Here is a 21,262-nt window from a genome sequence, read left to right on the forward strand (position 1 = left end):
TTGTTATTTTATCAGGTAAGGCCTCGCTGAGCTCGTGTAGCTCTCTCTCTTTCAGAATCGACCTGGCGATCGCAACCGACGGCTCGACGAAGTGGGCTCATCGCGCGGACATTTCTAGCGGCCAAATACACGTCGGTACGTGTTTGACACGTGGGCACAAAAGTGAATGGGCCTTCAACAAATACCCAGTGGAGATGATAGAGTCGAGCCGTCCAGCCGAGAGCAAGCCCACCGTGGTGAAATCTTGACTTAAAGCTTTCGTGACTTTTATGAGTATTTCTTTGCTGATCAAGAGCGGTGGACAAATTATCTCTTATCTGATGATGCGAAGCTCTGATTAGCGCGGTTGGCTAGGTATGGTGCGAAAGAAGTTCATCATATATGCATGGGAACCACAAAGCACATATTCGAAGTTTATGAGATCGTACGTCCAAAATTGTGGAACTGCCCTCCCAGTTAACCCTTGACCTCTGGGGTTGTAGGGGGCATCACTCCAGACACACCGAGACAAAGTGTGCTCCGCTTCCTTCAATTGCGAGCAACTTGTCATCGTCGTCATTATCCATCGTTGTGTTTCCACTGCTGGATGAAGGCCTCCGCATGCCGTCGCTATCCCTCACGCTCCAGTGCTGCTGCTACCTGCGGGAGTTGGTCAAAGAGAAGATTTGTCCACTCCTGTCCACTGCAGTCTGGGTCGTCCACTTATTCCTTTTTCCACTCACACTGGGAGAAACCATTAGCGTGGGGTGCCGTGATGGGGGGGGGGGGGTACTCAGCTCGTTTATCACTGGGTCAGGAACCCATTCAGACATGGGCGACACCAGGTTTTTACAAGTGTGCTGTGTGGGTGGGGGGGGGGCTAAATACCTCTGTGGAGGATGATGGGGGGGGGTAGTAGGGTGGGGGGAGGGCAGAGGGGCAGGGCTCGAGTGACATCATGTATTTCTTAGCGATGTTAGGCATGGAAAAAGCTGTGCCCTCCGACTGTGTGTGGACCGGAGGTCACGTGATGGGACCTCGGAGGTAGCTCTGTGGTGTCCTCTTCCGTACGTGCCGCTCTGTGAGAATTCATGCACGGGTCGTTCGTCCCGTAATGACGCAACGCCGATAGCGCGATCAGGATACAATTTTGGGGAAAGGAATGACATTAAGTTTAAATAATAATGATCATAAATACGGAAACAAATCTCCAATCTTGCGTGTGTGGAGGAGCTGCAGCCTAGGTGGTGTAGAACATTGGGAAGTGGAGGTTAACCCATGAAGGATGCGGGGTTCAAATCGCTGCCTTGGATTACTCACACCCTTCAAGCTGAACAACTTGCAATTTACAATGAATACTCACCAACGGGTACCGAGTGTTAATTACCGAAACACTTCGTTTTTTATTGTAAGAAATTGTTTTATTATAATAATATAGAAATAATATTGACACATCTACCCAGGAAAGCTACACCAAGTCCCACGACCCGTTTTCAGGAGGGGTCCCGCTACATTGGGACGTTTGGCCAACAGCAATTGCAGTAAATTTCGATTTAAAGCTTTCGTGACTGTAGGGATTCATCTTTTTGGTTATTTCGGTAAAGTTACGTAGAAGGGAAATAATAAAAATAAAACTTAATAAAATAATTCTCACGACGTTTCGGCCACAACGCAAGCAGCCGTCCTCAGGTGAAGAACAGGTCTGTCGAGAAGACAGAGTCAGGTCTGTCGAGAAGACAGAGTCAGGTCTGTCGAGAAGACAGAGTCTGGTCTGTCGAGAAGACAGCGTCAGGTCTGTCGAGAAGACAGAGTCTGAATGACTCTGTCTTCTCGACAGACCTGTTCTTCACCTGAGGACGGCTGCTTGCGTTGTGGCCGAAACGTCGTTAGAATTATTTTATTGTTTTATTTTTGTTATTTTATTATTTCCATTCTACGTGACTTTACCGAAAGAACCAAGAAGAGAATTGCATTGTGCCTTTTAGCTATGGGAGGAATCCGGAGAACCCGGAGGGAACACATAGCAGAACACGGAGGCAGAACATACAAACTCCAGCACAGAAATTTGCCCGAGTCGGGAATCGAACCCAGGCGCTTCGTACTGCGAGGACCACGAGTGTTAAACCACTGGCTGCCTCGTGTACAGAACCCCTTAGGAGACCGTAGGGCAAGTCCGCTGAAGGAGACACCGGCTGCTTTTGAATGTAGACGAGCACATCTCTCATGAAACCCCGTCTGTAAGGGGCCGTCCATAAATGACGTCACGCACCTAGGGGGGGGGGGTCGGACATTTGTGACGATGTGTGACGAAAGGGGGGGGGCGGTTGAGAAATGTGACGTCACATCAAAATGCGCAACTTTAAATAAATATTGAATTGTTCCAACAACACTAATTGTTATAACAACACTCTTACAACATCAGAGTGCAGCGCCACATTAAATACGCACTACAATGACAATAGTTTAAAGCGATTCGAAACATGTTTTATTTTCAAAATGGAAATATGGTTTTGGGGGGGGGGGCAGAGCTTTGTGACGTCATATTTGAGGGGGGGTCTGACTTTTTGTGACGCCGTGTGACGGGGTGGGGGGGTCAAAAATCGTTCAAAATCGCGTGACGTCATTTATTGACGGCCCCTAACCCACTCGGCCAAATCTCCCGGATTGCGACAGATCTCATCAGCACTCGGGAAGCTAAGCGGGCGTTGAGCCTGGAGAGTGGCTGGATGGGCGGCCATCCGGCGCACGATCAGGGCCATCGTCTAGTATAGATTTGAAGCTTTCGTGACTGCAAGGATTCATATTCTTAGGTTTTTTCGGTAAAGTCACGTAGGTAAAAAATTAAAATTAATAAAAGTAAAATATTTTATTTTTATTTTACTTTTATTAATTTTTATTTTTATTTTACTTTTATTAATTTTTATTTTTTACCTACGTGACTTTACCGAAAAAACCTAAGAATATCGTCTAGTATCTTGCGGAGCCGCGTTGTGACGTCAGTGCAGCAACATCCACTGCTGTACTGCACTTCCACGCTCCCTGCCTTCACCAGCAACGCACACTGACCGCCAAAAGCTGTTAATCAGGACACTTTTAATTTATCAAATCAATCTCATCTGTCCCCCCCCCCGGCCCCCCCTCCATGGTACTGTACCTACAGTGCAGCCTTCCAACACTTATTATCCACTCTCCCTCTCTGACCTCTCTATTCGCGATGCAGTGAAGGAGGCCCATTGCCCGAAACGTCGACTGTTATATACGCGTTCGGTTTGAAGACGACATAAATATCCCCTACCACACGCGTGGCACGTACGCAAATCGGTTTCAACGTTAACAGTCAAGGGATTTATCATTGGGGTCGGTGGGGGTCAAGTAATTATTTTGCCCCCTCCAAAAGTAGGCAAGCGATAGCCCCCCCCATCCCCCATGCCCTCCCAGTGGTGCCTCCTATGACTCGCGACACCTGCGCGCTTGAGTGCACTCAGACGCAGCGCCCACTCGGTGCCAAGCCGCCCCTCGGCGATCTTTGAAATCGCTCTCCCGGAGCGGAGCTTCTCAAAGTCCAATCGTCTCGCATTCTCCTCGCTCACGTCACCACCCAGAGCCAAGGGGGTGGTGGTGGTGGTGTGGGGGGGGCGGTAACACCTGGGGTGATAAATGCGGCAAGTGTCCACCGTGGGCAGAAATCTTCGTGCACATGCCATCTGTTTCATATACACTGTATGCACTGTATATGAAAGAAATGGTTCCGCTTTATTCCATGCATGTTTTAAATGTAATATGTACCCCCCGCCCCCGCCCCCCCCACCCCCAAAACGATATTCTGCAGCAAATGTATCGCAGTGTCCTTTCCGTGACATTTTTTTTTCCCATCACAAAAAGCTACAACGGTGACCTTGCTATCGTACACACGTGTGGTCTAGACACATTCGTCTTTAAGAAAATCGCCGTTAGCCTATGCCACCCCCGATTTTACCAAAAATGCCACTTTTTCGGGCCAATGGCTCAAAGGTCAACCAAACAGCCGTTCCTGAACGTTGGTAAATGTGGAAGCACGCTGCCTTGTGGTGGGGGGCTGCAAGGAGCAGAGATTACGGTCTCACGATTTCAGACATTCGCTAAATTATTTTTGTAATAACTGACAATGAGCAAATTCATAACACTGGTTTATTTGGGTTAGAGTGCAGCCGGCTACACTATTTTTTTTTAAACATCACGGGGATCTTTACCATCCGCTGCGAAGCAGTCCCTCTCATTCAGCGCGTAGCATTTACGACGACGATGATGACGACGATTCAAGATTTTGCCGATGCTGACGATGGATTTTGCTTCTGTTTTAACCAACGGTGGCTGCCGGTCTCAAACCACGAACCTCTGCGCACGAGTGGCGACCGTGCCACCACCCGCCCCATCACCCGACTCCCTCCTTTTTAACCTCCTCTCTCTAACGTCCCATTTCGCCTCCCATATTATCATCATCATCATCATCAGTGCCGTCCATTATAACAGCTCCTGGCCGGGTCACGTTCCACAGAGCAGGTTGTGCCAGCACCCCCCCCCCCCTCCCCAGGTCTGTTTGACCGCTGCCAGCGTTGGCCCGCGACTCATCGCGTCTCACGCGAGCGATCTCACGCGAGCGATCTCACGCGAGCGATCTCAGGAGACGCTGCTTTGCGGTGGGTGGGGGGGCAGGCGGGGGGGCGAGCGAGCGGGCAGGGGGGAATGGGTAGCAAGATCCCGCTGCTAAGTTTCAGCGGCGACGCTTCTCGCTCGACAAGGGGGCCCGTTGTTTGCGAGCGCTGTTCACACTCTTTCACCGCACGAGTGTTTCCTCTTCACGCGTGACTCCCCGTCCTTCTCCCCGCGTGCCCGCTGTGCTTGCCCAGCTGAGGCGGAGGGATTGATTGCCCGGCTGAATGAGAGGGGGACTGCTCGTGGCCAACAGAGCGTGCCACCAGTGGCATTTTCAGGCACCGAGGTGGGCACTGGCTAACTTAGGTGCAGAGGGTGGGGACGGAATATGGGGCCGCACAGAATTATCACACTGCACGGTGTTGAGACAAGTAAGGCACGGCGTCAGTAATGCAGGGTGCTAGCTAATAGTGCCATGGTGGCAACAGTTCATTGCAGAGGTCGCAAACGGGTTTTGATTCCTTACCCGTACCCGTACCCGGCCACACCAGGGTCGCAAACGGGTACCCGTACCCTACTCGTAACCAGCCAGATACGGGTAGGGTACGGGTATCGGATACCTGATTGCGACCTCTGGGATGAAGCCATGTTGCAGGCGCGGGTGGGTTGATTCTAGGAACTTGAATTATGAGAAGAGACAAGACGTTGGGAAATGAGTAACAAACAATTACACACCAGTGACTCACGGTCTACCCGTACCCGTACCCGGCCGCATCAGGGTCGCAAACAGGTACCCGTACCCGGCCGGGTGCGGGTAGCCGGGTATCGGGTAGGGTACGGGTATCGGGTACCCGGTTGCGACCTCTGGTTCATTGTGCCGGGCAATAGGTAGTGCAGGGCGCTGTCCAGTAGAGCAGGGTGCTGGCGAATAAAATGCAGTAAATCAATAGTGCAGGGTGGCTGGCCAATAGAGCGTGGTGCGAGCATGGTCTCCGGTTCCTCGTGCAGGCTGCTAGTTAACAGTGCATGGTGGCACTAGTTCATTGAGCTAGCGGATAGTGCAAGGTGCTGTCCAGGAGAGAAAGGTGAACAATGCAGGGTGCTGCTCAGTGGCGATTGTTGCTGGCCCGCAGTGCAGGGTTTTAGTTAAAAGACCAATAGCCGGTCAGCTGAACAGGAGCGAATCAATAATGCCAAAGCGATCAGTCATTATGGCAGGAGGTGGTAAACAGGACTGTGATGAGAGAGCACATTTTCCCAACTCCCCGATCGCACACAAAGCGCCGCAACACCTCTGGATGGTGTGATTGTGGTGGTTGTGGCAAGTGTTGTTGTTTCATGGTGTGTGTGTGTGTTTATGTATATATGTGGTTCTTTTTTGGGGAGTGGTGGTATAGTGGTTTGCGCACAAGTCCCACGACTTGGGTGTAATTCCCGGCCTGGCTAAAATCAGTGACGAGTGATATCTGAATTTGCGTCGTGAGCTTTCTGAGTCGATTCAGCCGAAACTGTCATACCTGGTGCGTTGAGTAAACATCAGCACTGGGGAAAACAAAATAAAAATTAGCTGACGTGTTGCGGGCTACACCACCACCTTGTGCGCCGTGCTGGCCTTAATATGTATGCATGTTGAAATTCTTTCACACCCTACGTATCTAACCGCACTAATTGGAGGTAAGGGATAATGGACATCAAACTAAACACAAAAAGGCAGTTCTAAACAAATTAGTCTTAAATCTCGATTTAAAAGTGCTTATAGGAAGGAAGAGCGTTCCAGACGGCCGCAGAAGCGCATCTGAAAGCACGCGATGCAGTGACCGTCTTTGTTCGATGGTGCTCGCTAGCAGCATTTGCCCAAACCATCTTCATACCTTTAAAGTGGGAGGGACCTTTGCAAACGAGTGACGTTAAGCGGATGTCAGGGAGTGGGAGATTGAACCCCACATTGTGGTGTTGTCAGATGCAGTTGTGTTTGGACCGCATCCTGTCCGTCCTCGGCAGTTTTTTGGAGGATCCGGGAGTTGGTGTTTGCAGGGATGGCTCTTGAAGTTCCCAGTGGTCTCATCCGCCGGTCCATTTTGTTGTGCGTGTTTGTGTAGAGATAACTGCGCTTAGTTTGAGCCTCCCTGCCCTCACCCTGAGCACCCTATCTTACGTACACAAAACATCCACAGACATTTGCACGCACATTAATGCACACGCGCACGCATGCATAGAAATGTGAATATAATTTCTATTTGTTTTTACTTAGTTTTTATTTTGTCGGTTGGCCTACAGAGCCTCACCTTTGGCGGCCTAGTCAATCCTCCTCGGGAGAACCTGGTAGGGCATCTAGGCGAGTTGTATGAATGTTGAACTTATTTCGCACCGTACGTAGCCAACCATGCTAATCGGAGGTGCGGGGGAGGGGATCTGTGAGCAGGCCCACCCAAATCAGCATCAATGCCATGGGTTCCCGGATCCTTTTTGGGTAGAATGAGCCCTGACTCGACTCTGTACGACAACATTTGCTCTTGTAAGCACTGTGACTAGCAGACAAATACAGGATTTTTTTTAAGCGAAGCAGATAAGTAAATACAACCAGACTCGAGGTTTTTTTTCTTTCTCCACAATTCACTCCTTGACTTGGGCCAGACAGGGCGAGCACGAACAAATGACGACCACGGGAAAACTTGAGAAACTTTATGGTGCGTCTCGAGATATTTTACAAGACATATATGATAATAATCATACATTTTAGAGGCTGTCCACGGATTCAATTGATATGGGATGTCCCCTGGTAAAAGTATAACTGCAAAAACTTGTCTTTGGTGAGGATGTACAGCACATTACAGGAGTACTCTTTCATCCCATACTTGGCCAATTCCCGTTACTGCTGCATATACATTTGTAAAATACCCTGTGCAGTTGTTTAATAACGTGTAGGGGAGTATGTTAGAGAGTGACTACACAAAGGCAGCCGGGCGTGGTGCTGGCCACCCACCCCCTCGTGTACTGTGCAGGCCTTCTTAGGTGCTCACAAACAGCAATTGCCCATACAGTATGTTAAGGCTACACAGGGGACCTTTGTATTTGTATGTTAGAGCCATTATACATTATGTGTGTATGAATATATTATTTACATTTTTAGGAATGACAATGGAAATGTCTCCCTGCACAGTGTATATTGTACTTTGTTAAACTTTAATTCTAATCCGGCCCCACGGTGTTAAGCGCAGTCTCCAAGCCGTTGTTTTCCCACTCTATCTCTCTGTCCTCTCCCTATAAGTGCCACGAAGAAGGGCCATTAACAAAAACGTCACCTATGATCTACTTTTCCATTGAAGGCCAGCCACACAGTGTTATCGGAGAACGCTTTTGAGAATTAAAACCCACTATCCCAGTGTTGCCATCTCGCTGTTTCCGACACGGCCATAATGGAGCCCCATTAGCCACCCAGCCACCTCGTTGGCTAAATATTCATACCCGATGGGGAAGGTCGTGCCACCTCCTTAAGGTACAACAAAAACGGGAACAAATCATGGTGGCGATAGGAATACATATCTCGCAAATGCAATAGCACAGAGTGCTGCAGGTAAATGCTTTGCATTGAGTGGTTTAATTATTATTGTGATTGATATTGCTCGTGATTTTTTTTTTATAGTGCCCTTCTGGCTGGGCAGTCCCACACACTCGCTAACAAAGATCCCCCGTATAGCCTGAACAGACTGTAGGGGCAAGTGCTGTTAGCGAGCACCTATGAAGGCCGGAACGGTACACGAGGGGGTGGGTGGCCAGCACCACGCCCGACCGCCTTTGTCTCCCTAGTGGCGATGTTTACACACCGCACCAGGTACTCATTTAAGGCTGAGTCGACCTAGGGGAGGCCCAGGACCGGTTCAGATAATCGTCACTGGTGTTAGCCGTGAGCGGGAATCGAACCCGGGTCGCCAGGTTCATAGCGCAGCGCGCTAACCGCTAACACACACTCACTCTCACACACTCTCTCTCTCACACACTCACTCTCACACACTCTCTCTCACACACACTCTCTCTCACACACACTCTCTCTCACACACACTCACACACACTCACTCTCTCACACTCTCACTCTCTCACACTCTCACACACACTCACTCTCACACACTCTCTCACACTCTCTCACACACACTCACTCTCACACACTCTCACACACACTCTCTCTCACACACACTCACTGTCACACACTCACTCACACACACTCACTCTCACACACTCTCTCTCACACACACTCTCACACACACTCACTGTCACACACACTCACTGTCACACACACTCACTCTCACACACTCTGTCTCTCACACACTCTCACACACACTCTCTCTCACACACACTCACTGTCACACTCTCTCTCTCTCAGCGGCGCCGCGGTGCTTGGACTGAGGACGCGTCTCTCAGCCCACGCGGCGATCGTTGCTGCACTCTGCACCCTGCCGATGATGCTCCCCCGTGTTGTTTACCCTGCTGGCGTGACGCGCATCGCGGCCAATTCCTGTCAGTGCAGGCGGCGGTGGGGTGTGGGGGCCAGGGGGTGGGCAACGGTCAGCGCGCCGCTGCGCTACGAACCCGGCGGGCCCGAGTTCGATTCCAGCTCACGGCCTCTGACACCAGTGACGATTATCTGAACCGGTCCTGGGCCTCCTCTAGGTCGACTCGGCCTTAAATGAGTCCCTCGTGCAGTGTGTAGACATCGCCACTCGGGAGACAAAGGCGGCCGGGCTTGGCTTTGGCCACCCACCCCCTCGTTTGTCGTGCCAGCCTTCATAGGTGCGCGCTAACAGCACTTGCCCCTACAGTCTGTTAAGGCTATACGGGGGATCTTTGTTTTGTTAAGGGGGGGGGGGGGTGGAGGCGCGGGGGGTTCGACGGCTTGGTGGTGGCCCCAGCTGCGTGTGGCGCTGGGGGTGGTCGTTGTCGAGAGGGGTCACGCGATCGAGTTCTTCAATTGCCGCCCGAGTCCTGGCCCCAAAAATCAACAGCGGTGGCGGCGATGAACGCCGTGAATCGTCGTGGTTTTTTTCTTCTGTTTGCTTTGTTTCAAGCTTTCCCATTATGGTGGAGAGCGTTTACACAGTCAGCTCTGTCTGCCAAGTCCACCTGTAAGGGGTGCGGTCACTATAGCTCTTGTAAAGATGACCCATTGTGGAGGGCATAAAGTCGGGTGGCTATCTGGGGATTTTTACCTTATTGCAAGAAGGTGGCCAGGAAATGACAGTAAAGCAATGTTCTTAGGTTTTTTTCGGTAAAGTCACGTAGGTAAAACATTAAAATTAATAAAAGTAAAATAAAAATCACGACGTTTCGGATGCAACACAAGTCTCCGTCATCAGGTGGGACCGTCACAGCCAGATTTGCTGCATCAAGTGTTGCCTCCGAAACGTCGTGATTTTTATTTTACTTTTTATTTTACTTTTATTAATTTTAATGTTTTACCTACGTGACTTTACCGAAAAAAACCTAAGAATACGAATCCTTGCAGTCACGAAAGCTTCGAATCTAGAAGTAAAGCAATGGATTCCTTGAATCTATATGTGCGGAGCCTTGAGTCTTATCTGCCCCTCGTGTGCGTGGTGGGGTTTCTCCAGGTTTTCTCCGCTTCGTTTTCATGTGAAGTCAAACTTGTTAATAATGCAATTGGCCAAACACCGAAACGCAGCACCCTCCCGAAGATGAGTCTTGAGACTCGGCACAGGACCAGTCCAGATATGACGCACCATCCATTTTAGCCGTGGCAGGGAATTGAACGCTAAATTTCGATTTAAAGCTTTCGTGACTGCAGGGATTCATCTTCTTGGTTCTTTCGGTAAAGTCACGTAGAATGGAAATAATAAAATAATAAAAATAAAACATAATAAAATAATTCTCACGATGTTTCGGCCACAACGGCTGCTTGCGTTGTGGCCGAAACGCCTTGAGAATTATTTTATTATGTTTTATTTTTATTATTTTATTATTTCCATTCTACGTGACTACCTAAAGAACCAAGAAAATTGAACGCTGGTCAGGGCTGGATCCAAAGGCTGCGGAGGACAAAGGGGGGGGGGGCGGGGGGGGTGATCGCCCAGTTTAGAGCCCATTTAAAGGCCCCATTTAAAAGGCTTGACATTTTGGACCCCCCCCCCCCCCCCGCCGCCCTCCACTGTGTTCAGAAGTTTCTAGATTCGCCTCTGGCTCCGGTAGCCAGTAGGGTTGTCGTGCAGTGCACTGGTCGTTGCACCACCACTTCACGTGCACGTTTTAATTATGAAGAACTCCAATCCTTGTTTGCAAGAGATCCTTACTTGCTTCCCGATTTTTGCACTCCTTTCCTTCGCTGGTATTGTACGCCGTTGTGACTTGCTGACCCGCCCATACCGGACATCTGTGGAAAAGAGCTTCATAGCTCATCGGATTCCTCCTGCAGTCGAAATAAAGATTCTGATTTTGATCCGCTCTAGACTTTTTTTATTATTATTATCTTGAGAGCCCTCTCCTGGTCAGGCCAATGCAAACGCATAAGGCACTTGGAATATATTACATTATTTGGCAGGCGATCCAAAAAAGGAGTTGCGTGTTCCTCTGGGGAAACTTGAACTTGCATTGTGGCAGCCGCGAGCTGTGAAGAGGCCATCCGAATGCTCGACGCTCCCTCGGGCAGGCTCGGGCGGTCCCTCCGCCTTTCGAATGCAGCGTTTTCACACTTTGTTTGACCAGGTGACAACTCAAGGAGACGAGATGGATGGATCGAGAAGCGTTTTCCGAGAGTGACCTGGCTCGTCAAAAAAGTGACACAAAGGCAATGAAATGAGGGGCGTGGAAAATGGAGCAAATAAAAAAACATTCCGAGCAAAGCCAACTGGACGGACAGTGTGGGTCTGTGGCTGTGAGCTTGTGTGAAATTGCACGTGTGGTTGTAAAAAGTGAGGTCAGAGAAAGCCACAGAAGACTTTATTTTACGTTCATGAGATTTGTTTTTTTCACTTTTGCAAAAGGCTATCGGAATGCAAAATCTTTTTTTGAGAGGACTGGGTAAAGTTGCTCGAGGTTCAAGTGCTTAGTTTTTTCTTAGTTATTTGAGTCCAACTTCCTGGACAAAGGCCTCTCCCTAACATCTGACCTTCTTTACCTTGTATTTCCATCTCGGTCCCGTCTATGTCGGTCTATGGGTTTCTATGCGAGTCTAGTTCTGTGTGTGATTACATCTGGTTCTGTGTGAGTCTACGGGTCACTCTGTGAGTCTATAGGTCTCTGAGTGAGTCTGTGATTATCTATTTGAGTCTATGGGCCTCGGAGTCTGTGTAAGGCCATGGGGTTTGGTCGTATTCTTTATTTCTTTAGCTTAAACATCCTGCCCCCAGTATCTTCAACTCTTTATTATCATTTGTCACCTCCATCGATCGTTCCATTCCAAATGTTCTTATCTCATCCAGCCATCTCAAATTGAAGTACTCTGTGACCCGCATGCTCACGGTGCATATTGCACAAGTAGATTACAATTTCACGGTCATCAACCTGTAATAATTACCACTCTAACGGCGTCAAACACCCTCCAGCAAAATCATAAACAAGGGAGTTAGGGGCATTGTTTTATTTTCGCGATCATAAATGCCTGTAGCATTCTCGCCCATGGTTGAAGGTGGTGGTGGCTGAGTGGCTGGGGGCGAGCTCTCGGCGAGTGTTCGTTAAAGCATTGGCCAAATATTGGGTGAGCATTGGGGCGAGTGTTGGGCGACTATTGGGCAAATAGCTGAGCAGGTGGTTTGGTGAGCGTTGCGTGAAAGTTGGGCGATTCTTTGCTCGAGTGATTGCGCGAGTTGATTGGGGCGAGTACAGAACTGCGTGAGTTTTGGTGAGCATTAGGCCAAGCATCGTACAAGATTTACACGAACATTGAGGCTGGCGTCGGTTGGCCGTTCTGTGAGCATCGGGACGAGTAGTGAGTGACCGAGTGAGTGGTGGGCGAGTACGTGGTTGACCGTCATATGCAGGTCTGCATGAGAATTGGCCAAGCATTAGGCAAGGGCGGGGGCGAGCGCGGGGGAAGAGCCGTTTGGGGCGAGCCATTTGAGGCTCACGCAGCTAATCTCCGGCGTCATCCCGCGTGTGGGGCGATGCAGGGGGGGGGGGGGGGCGCCCCCTAAAATTAGCACGCGGCGGCTCGTACGGGGGCGAGTGCCCTGCCGTCGGGGAAATCCAAATCTTGGGCTCGGCTGGTGGGGTACATTGGGGGCGACTGTGTGGGGGGTCGGCTAAGGGAGGAGGGAGGGGGGCGAGCTGCTCAGATCTCGTTTGCGTTCGGCGTAGATTGGCTGTCGTAACGATTCCCGCGGACGGTGGAAGCGATTCCGTGTAATTATGCGAGGAACGGAGTTTCCGCCGTGGATTGGCGTTGGGGTATTTTTGTTACGTTTAAACTAAACTGGTAAACTATTAAACTAAACCATGTTTTTTTTTTATTTTAGATGGTAAGGCCCACTGTGTTATATCACTCTTTTTCAGAAGCGCCCTGGCCACAAATGATTGCACAACGAAGTGGCTTGTCATGTGGAAATGTTGTATAGCAGTCAAACACTCCAAACGCACGCTTTTAAATGTGGAGGGAAAAACCAGAGGACCCGGAGAAAAATGCACGTGACCACGGGGAGAGAGACACACAAACTCCAAATTTACATACAGGTGTCAGGGTCGGGGTCGAACCCTGGCCCTCCTGCATACCAGGCGAGGGAGTTAACATCTCGCCACCGTGGCGGCCCGATTACATGAATCCGGGCGGTGCAGGGAAACGTTCCAGTCATTGGCACGTGATTGGAGACCTCTCGCTCGTGCGAGTATTTATTGGTGTTTTTCCCCCCTTCATGGGAGATGACGGCCGATGGGAAGGGGGTGGGGGGGGGTGGCAACGAACGGAGTGAGTGGAACGTGTCAAGGAGTGGAACGTGTCCGAGAGGACGTGCCACCCATGGAGACGGAGCGCCGCTCGTGTGCAGGCTCTGTGTGGGTGGTTGCCAACCTAGGAGCTCGTGGGAGATGGCAACAGCTGGAGTAAAGAGATCATCCAGCAGTGGAGTGACCAGGGCTGCTGCTGCTGCTGATGATGAAAAAAATACGTAAAATGAAAGTAAATACATTCCAGCTGTTCTCAAAACACAAGTGGATGAAAGCCTCCCCATCGGGAGTTTTTGACCAATATTTTACTTCACTGACGTTAGTCCTGGCCGTGAATCGAACGTGTGTCGACAGAGTTGATGGCGCAGTACGCTAATCACTGCACAACCGCTCTGAGAAGTTTGCATGTTCTCCCCTTGGTGGCGTGGATTTTTCTGCGGGTCCTCCGGGTTCTCTGGTTGTTCCCTCCACTATTAGAATCGCATCCGATTAGCACGGTTGGCTACGTACGGTGCAAAAGAAGTTTGGCTGCTATTAATTTCCCCATGATAAGCCACTTCGTTAAGCGATCACTTGTGGCCAGGTAGCTATATAGCTCAGTGGGACCTACTTGGTAAAATAAAAAATTGCTTCGTTTAATAGAAACGCATTCAAGATTATCTCTAATTGGGTATCTTGGGAGTGTAATTCAGCAAGTGTTGTTATTCTCGAGTTTACTAAGCCAATTAATAAACAACCACTTGGGAGCAGAATGCAAGAGTGCGAAAACCTTCATGAACGAACCGAAGGCACAAGTGACGCCTACAGAATTCCTCAGCGCGACGGGAATCATGATGACGCATTCAAGTGCGGACATTTTTTTGAGTGAGGCGCTCGCTGTCTCCACTGTGAAGCACGTGGCCGCCCGTTTCGGAGATTCACTTAATATTGCGTTCAAATAAAGATGTCATTATAGAGTATCAAAATGGTACAGGTGCAGCACTGCAAGTGCTTGCTCACGCCACTGCCCGTAGAAGAATGTCCGCTCTAGAGAGGGCTTCTTGGGGCTAATTTGACCCATTCTCCCACGCTGGCCAGACGTCTCGGAAGAGGTGGCAGTGACCCACACTTTACCCCACCACACGCGATCCGCCGATTGATCGACTTGGCTGTGGCTGCACCGCTTGCACACCGCCGTGTGGACTGACGCAAGAAGGAGGCTTTTAAGACGCCCGCACCCGTTGTTTCAATGGGCGAGGTCAAAGAAATCAAATTGAACCAGAAAACCTCTGGATGTACATGTTTAGTGTGCGAACCATCACACTGCGTCAGCGTCCCATTATAGTATCGTTTATAAAATAACCTGTACGTCTATCTACGTAATAATTTAACCCTGTACAGTTTTACGTCGATGAAGAAGGAACCATGGCCGCCCCCTTCGTCGATGGTCCGGTGGGAATTTTCTCTGTCCCCGCGAACCTCGTCTTAATCGCGGTGGCTGCGATGGCTTAAAGTGCGACCCCCCCCCCCTCCCTCCTCCTTCCGCTAGTTGCTGCAGGTGGCGATAAAGTCAATCCGCAAGGACAAGATTAAGGATGACGGCGAGATGGTGAACATCTGGCGGGAGATCGAGAACATGTCGTTGCTGAGCCACTCCAACATCATCGGCGTCTACGAAGGTGCTTGGCGGGGAAAATCAGATTTTGCGATAAAAAATGTTTAAATGTAAAAAAAATTCTTCTGTTGAGATCACACGTGTTGACGTGTTTTTAGTAGGGGGTTTCCTCCCCAGTTAATTCCAACTGCTATCAGCATCGTGTCGTCAGATGAAGAATTCATTGGTAAAGTGCCGTCCTTGTATATACTGTATATATATATAAAAACGGCAACAATTGCGGTGGGCATTGGTGGCGATGCTGCACGTGGCCGCCTTGTAATCCAACGCTTCTGTGGAAGCAGCAGAGAGAGGGTTGGTGGATTACCGCAACAGATGTTGTAAATTATCCTTATTCTCGTGGGCGTCCAGGAGGTGCCATACATACCTATGGCTTGCTAGGAAAAGGCAGCATGGCAAGTGTGGACGCCGACTCTTTCATATGTGTGGGATCGAGTGTTGTCCCCTCGCACCTGTGGGTGTTTATTTCCCGGTGCTTCGGTTTCCTCCCACATGTAAACACTCCTTCATTGGCTGATAACATCTCAATATGTAGAGGACCACAGAAATTGGGCAATTGTTGGTGCTGGCTCACCGCACGGATGCTGCCTTCCTGCTCGTCTGTGGTTGCTCACGCCTCCGAGTTGTTCTCCTTTGAGAGCGAGCGAACACTGGACGGCAACGGCGTTCAAAGCTGAAATTATCATTATTATTGTTTGACAAAATCTATCCCAAATAAATCCTTAAAACATTTTTTTTGCTAAATTCGAGACTAAGTAGGCACGCTTTCCCACACGCTCTGCTATGAGATCGTCGCGTGGCAGTCAACACCTCGGCAGCAAGATGCTTAGTTAAAGCTGTGCCCAAGTCAATTGAAGGGAGACTCAGAAGTGGTTCTGTGATGTCTGCTTCTCTGAACCATTCTCTCACAAGGGGTGATCCGCCTCGGGGCGCGGCTGACACGGACGTCACAACAGGCACGTAGGAGGAGGTTTTGGCAGTCCGCGCTGCGTCTCTCTCTCCGACGCTTCTTCAGGTCGACGCCTCTTCAGTTGTTCGGCGCCATGTCCGACGTTTCGCTCCCGAGTGCTGGGAGCTGCTTCAGCTTTCCCCAAATCACTTCTCGAAGAAGCGTCGGACATGGCTCGGTGCAACTCGAAGACGCGTCGGGAGAGGGAGAGCGCGAGAGAGAGAGCAGTTGGGGAAACAAAAGTTGCGCGTAAAAAAAAGGTTGTCAACTGAAACTTTTTTCTGATCCGTTGTGGATTGCAGCTCAATTCTGCTCCGAGGGGGGGCGGGCGGGGCGTTGGTGGAGGGGGGGGGGGCAGTGAAGGGATTTAATCATTTGTTTTGCTTTGTATTTTAATCACAAAGGGATTTTAATCGGAGGGGATGTTTTGCTCTCTAGCACAGAGGGGGGGTTTTTGGTGTGGGACCCTGGGTGTGAGCTTCCTGCTGCTGCTGCCAGGGCGTTCTCGTCGGGCGTTGGAGCGGAGAACCCCGAGAGAGGAGGAGGGGGGCGGGGGGCGAGAAAGAAGGGGGGGAAGGGAGAGGCGCAAAAAAACACTTTGCACAAAGGCGACGTTCGCTCGCTCGCTCGTTCGCCGACTCGTTCGTTAGCGCCGCGATGGTGGCGTTACGGTGAGCGGTTGAGCAATGCCAACCCCAGGCCAAATTAGATGAGTGCGACGCTGCGTGGGCGCGATGAGTCCGAGCCGTTACTCTTTATCTTGTTGTGACATCGGATGTGCATGCGAGACTGCTCCTGTGAAACGAACAAAAATAAAACACATTTGCCACAGATCTGACGCTCTAAAAATTAAAGGCAGACTTGAAATTATGTATTTTTTTGGGACGCGAAAATCGCTAATTAATGTTGTCATATCAAAGAACACGTATAAAATGAGGTCAGTGGTGATATGCAATGATAAAGGTGCAGCCCTGCAATTGCTCGCTTGCACCGCTGCTGGCAGAAGGGCCTCCACTAGGTGGGGGGGGGGGGCTCTGGAGATCCCCCTCGAGAGGGAATTTGGTCTACTCTTCCACACGACTTGGAAGAAGTACCCACAACTTTATCCCACCACATGCAACCTTTTTCGATTGACTGCGGCGGTGAGCTTATTTCTTCATCCTGTTGGACGGACAGAGGTGACGTGGGAATTTGAGAAATTTGCTGCTCGTTTCAACTGCTCCGCCGAGAGACGGAATCGAACCGGCGACCCCTGGACTGTAAGTTCGGACTGCTGCTGACCGTTGCACCGCGACTGTGGCAGCTTTGATAACCAAAAAATTTCACCGAGTTTACAACAAAAAAAGTAAAAAAAGGAGACCAGGTGGGCTAAGCAGTCAGTCAGATCGCCGAGCCAGCACTGTTGACATTGTATGGGTTTATCCTCCCGTGCGATTAAACTGGATTCTGAAACGCAGCACGTTGCTGTTGTTCGCCCGGTCACGGTGACTGCCCCCCCCCCAAAAAAAAGAAAACACACTTAAATGGAATTTGTTTAACTAGAAAAATAAGAAATCAAAACTAAGTTTGTGCCCCGTTCGAACGAATGCGGCTGGAAATACACAATGGTCCGGAAGACCCACAGAGTGGTCAGCAAGAAAATGTGTTTTTTTATGGTGAAAAACAAAGAGAGGACGTTTGATCACCTTGCGAACATTCCTTGTCGTTGTGTTGCTGGGTTATTCCATCGCAGGGTCGTCGTGAGTGATGGGGGGCAGCTTAGAGAGGCCTTCATCCAGCAGTGGATTGACCATGGCTGATGATGATGATGATGACGACGAGTTAGCCGGGTGGAGCAGTAGAGGGGGTGGTAGGTGGCGGGTAAATTTCGATTTAAAGCTTTCGTGACTGCAGGGATTCATCTTCTTGGTTTTTTCTGTAAAGTCACGTAGAAGGGAAGTAACAAAATAATAAAAATAAAACATAATAAAATAATTCTCACGACGTTTCGGCCACAACGCAAGCAGCCGTCCTTGCGTTGTGGCCGAAACGTCGTGAGAATTATTTTATTATGTTTTATTTTTATTATTTTGTTACTTCCCTTCTACGTGACTTTACCGAAAGAACCAAGAAGAAAAAAAGGTGGCGGGTCGTTAATTCCCTTACCCACCTCCCACTGAGAATTCTAATTCCTGCATCATCAGTTTCACAAGAGGTGCTGTCCTCTCTCATTCTGGACAATTTACGGCGGTGATGGGCAGCCCAGACGAGTCGATGGGCGGTCCTCCTTCGCCTCCGTGTGCCACAAGCTCGACATTGTGCTCATGCACTAAACATGATCCCACGCAGTGTTGAGTCTATGGGCCGTGTTGAGTCTATGGGCCGTGTTGAGTCGACGGCAGTGATGGGCAACCCAGACGAGTCATTGGGCCACGTGGGCTGCCCTCCTTCGGATGAGTGGGCCGCAAGCTTGACACCGTTCTTGCTCACCAATCATCACCCCACGCATCACCCTCGACACACTTGGGCCAGGCCACCACGAGGGCCCCTCCACGGGATGCGTGTGGCCGGCGGGACGCGGGTTACCCACCGCTGGGTTACATCCATCATGGGACCTCCTTTGCCAATACCAAAATATGAGAATAAGTTTTCCTCTTTTTTCTGCTGTACGCCTTTTGGCGTCCTCTAGTGTAACACCTTTTGAGACTAGGCTCCAAAGAAAGCTGTCTCTGGTGTGGACCAATCAGTTTCAAAGACAATGCATATATTATCAGAGTTTGTTTTTTGTTTGCATTCTGACCACAAGTATTGTGGTTAATGTCGACATGATTCCTTCTAAAAGGTTTCAGTTTGGTGTTTTAACATCTAAACACCTGTTTTCTTGCCAGAAAAATGGTTTACATCCATTTGTAAATCCACTGCTGGCTGTCGGCCTCTCCAGGCCAATCAGTCATGGGGTTTTGTTGTTGTTTGTTGGTAACAATACTTCACCACGCTAGTCAGTGCTGGTTGGCGAACATCTGGCGAGGGCCAGACCGTGTCGGACACCGCATGCCACTCGTGTCAGCCGTGGCCGCGGGTTGACCACGAGTTTATCGGCTTCCACCACAGAGCGTGCAAAACCGCTGAGCCAGCGCTCTGTCTACCGCCCCCCCCCCCACCTCGTATTGGACCCGACTCAAAGCGTGTGAATTTGCCCCCTCGGCAAAAGCTCTGCCCTAGCCCTGTTCTAAGTCATCGTTTCACCCAATTGGAGACACCTTGGGGTTTTGCTGATGCTGCGTAAAACCAAAGATGGGGCGCTGGGATTTTACGTCTGTTAAACGAGACGCGGTTCTTGCACTTTGCTCGTGTGTTTGTTTGGCCTTAATAGACGCTCACTAACGACACGTGTCCCTGTTTGAATGGATTGAGGGGGATAAACGGGCTTTGGCACGGCCTAGAAAAGAGGTGGACTCATGCGATACAGGAGGATGTGGAGCTGATTGGACTTGCCGATGACTGGTACCACTCGTGTCAAAATCAGCCTCTACGGCTCGTGAAGGACGCTAATGGGCAGTTGGAGTCAGTCGCCCAGTCATCTCAGTCTACCCAAGGCACCTGAGTCTATCCCATGGCCTCCTCCCGGCGAGCCCTCCACGCTCCACGTGGCCTCAAAGTGCTTCTCGCCTGGCACAATGGATGTGGTGACGGCTGTTGGTGTTGTGTGCGCGTCGATCTGATAACAGCTTGAATAGGTGCTTGCTTACAGCACTTTACCCCGACAAGTCTATAAGACTACCTACCGGGGGTAGGGAATCTTTGCCTTTATGCTTGCATCCGTGCGATGTTTAATGCGTGCTTGCGCAGTGGATAGCACACTGTGCTATGAACCCAGCGACCCGAGTTCAATTCCCGCTCACGGCCACCAGCACCAGTAATGATTATCTGAACCGGTCCTGGTCCTCCCCTAGGTCGACTCGGCCTCAAACGAGTACCTGGTGCGATGCGTAAACATCGTCACTCGGGAGACAAAGGCGGCGGGGCCATGGTGCTGAGCCACCCCACCCCCTCGTGTGCCGCGCCCCAAAACGCCTGTCGAGGCTGCAATGGGGATCGTTTGGTTAAAGTTCAAGTTAATTTAGTAGGTATAGCCCTGAGAGCCATTCGGCTCTTGAATCGGGTGCAACCGCAACAAACAAAAAAACAAAAACATGAACAAGAAAACATCTTAAAGTGACTTTGTGTAAACAGAAAAATCCAAGAAAAGACGGCAAAATATTGCAGAAAAAGCACCGTACACCAACATACACCAAATATTGGTATTTGTCTGTCCCCCCTTAGTGTTCGAGAACAAGGACAAGATCGTGATGGTGATGGAGTGCGCCGAGGGGGGGGAGCTCTACGACTTCCTGAGCGCGCGTCGCCGCCTCCCCGACGCCGAGGCGCGGCGTCTCTTCCGCCAGGTCGTCTCGGCCGTGCACTGCTGCCACAAGGTGAGCACGTGAATATACGGGGTGCTTAAAAAAAATTAATCCGCAAAAACAAAGTTTTTCACTATAAATCCTTTATATGCGTGGCGGCTAGAGTCCTCTCGTCCTCTGGCTTGAGATGGCTGCCACCTATGGGTCAGATGATTGCCTGCCACCATTAAGCAATTGGTAATTAAATATAATTTATTTTTTCCTAAAAAGTGTACAAATTTTTCACGAAAATAAATTGTCACGCACAACGAGTCTGTGTGCAAAATGTCAGCTCGATTGGATCACGGGAAGTGGGTTAAAAAACGACCGAAAGATTTGCACGGTCATAAGCGCGCAAGCAAGCAAGTAAGCAAGTGAACTTAATATAAAGGATTTAAAAAATGTGAACACTTCCGAGAATTGTTTTCTTTCGGATAGTCCCATATTAGCGTTTACATTGTTTTGAAGCACCCTGTATATATGCATGTAGAGGACCGCAGAGCTTGGGCGATTTGTCAGTGCCGGCTTATTGCGTCGCTGCCTTCCCGCTCGTCTCTAGTCCCTTCCCGCGCACGCCGGAGTCGTTCCATCTCCTCTCTCTGTGTGAGAGCGAACGGACGCTGGGCACCCCTCAAAGGTCGAAATTATCATCGTGCGTGCAATGGCGCGGTCGGCTACGTCCGGCGGTGCAAATGAAGTTCAACACGCATGTGAATAGACGGCAGGGTGCAGGTGGAAGAGGAG

At 50.1% G+C, this 21,262-nt stretch overlaps 1 protein-coding gene across 1 annotated transcript in view; it reads left to right on the forward strand.

The window, feature by feature from the left end:
- The window catches only part of LOC133351684 (NUAK family SNF1-like kinase 1), a 63,698-nt gene that overhangs the window by 28,839 nt on the left and 13,597 nt on the right, over window positions 1-21,262 (forward strand). The window contains exons 2-3 of the mRNA XM_061567085.1: window positions 15,032-15,152; window positions 20,400-20,551. Of these exons, the coding sequence (XP_061423069.1) occupies window positions 15,032-15,152; window positions 20,400-20,551 (273 nt within the window). The remainder of the gene's footprint in view (window positions 1-15,031; window positions 15,153-20,399; window positions 20,552-21,262) is intronic.

The sequence above is a fragment of the Lethenteron reissneri genome, chromosome 38 (assembly GCF_015708825.2).
Source record: "Lethenteron reissneri isolate LAM-NWPU_2019-01 chromosome 38, ASM1570882v1, whole genome shotgun sequence".
Taxonomy (NCBI): domain Eukaryota; kingdom Metazoa; phylum Chordata; class Hyperoartia; order Petromyzontiformes; family Petromyzontidae; genus Lethenteron; species Lethenteron reissneri.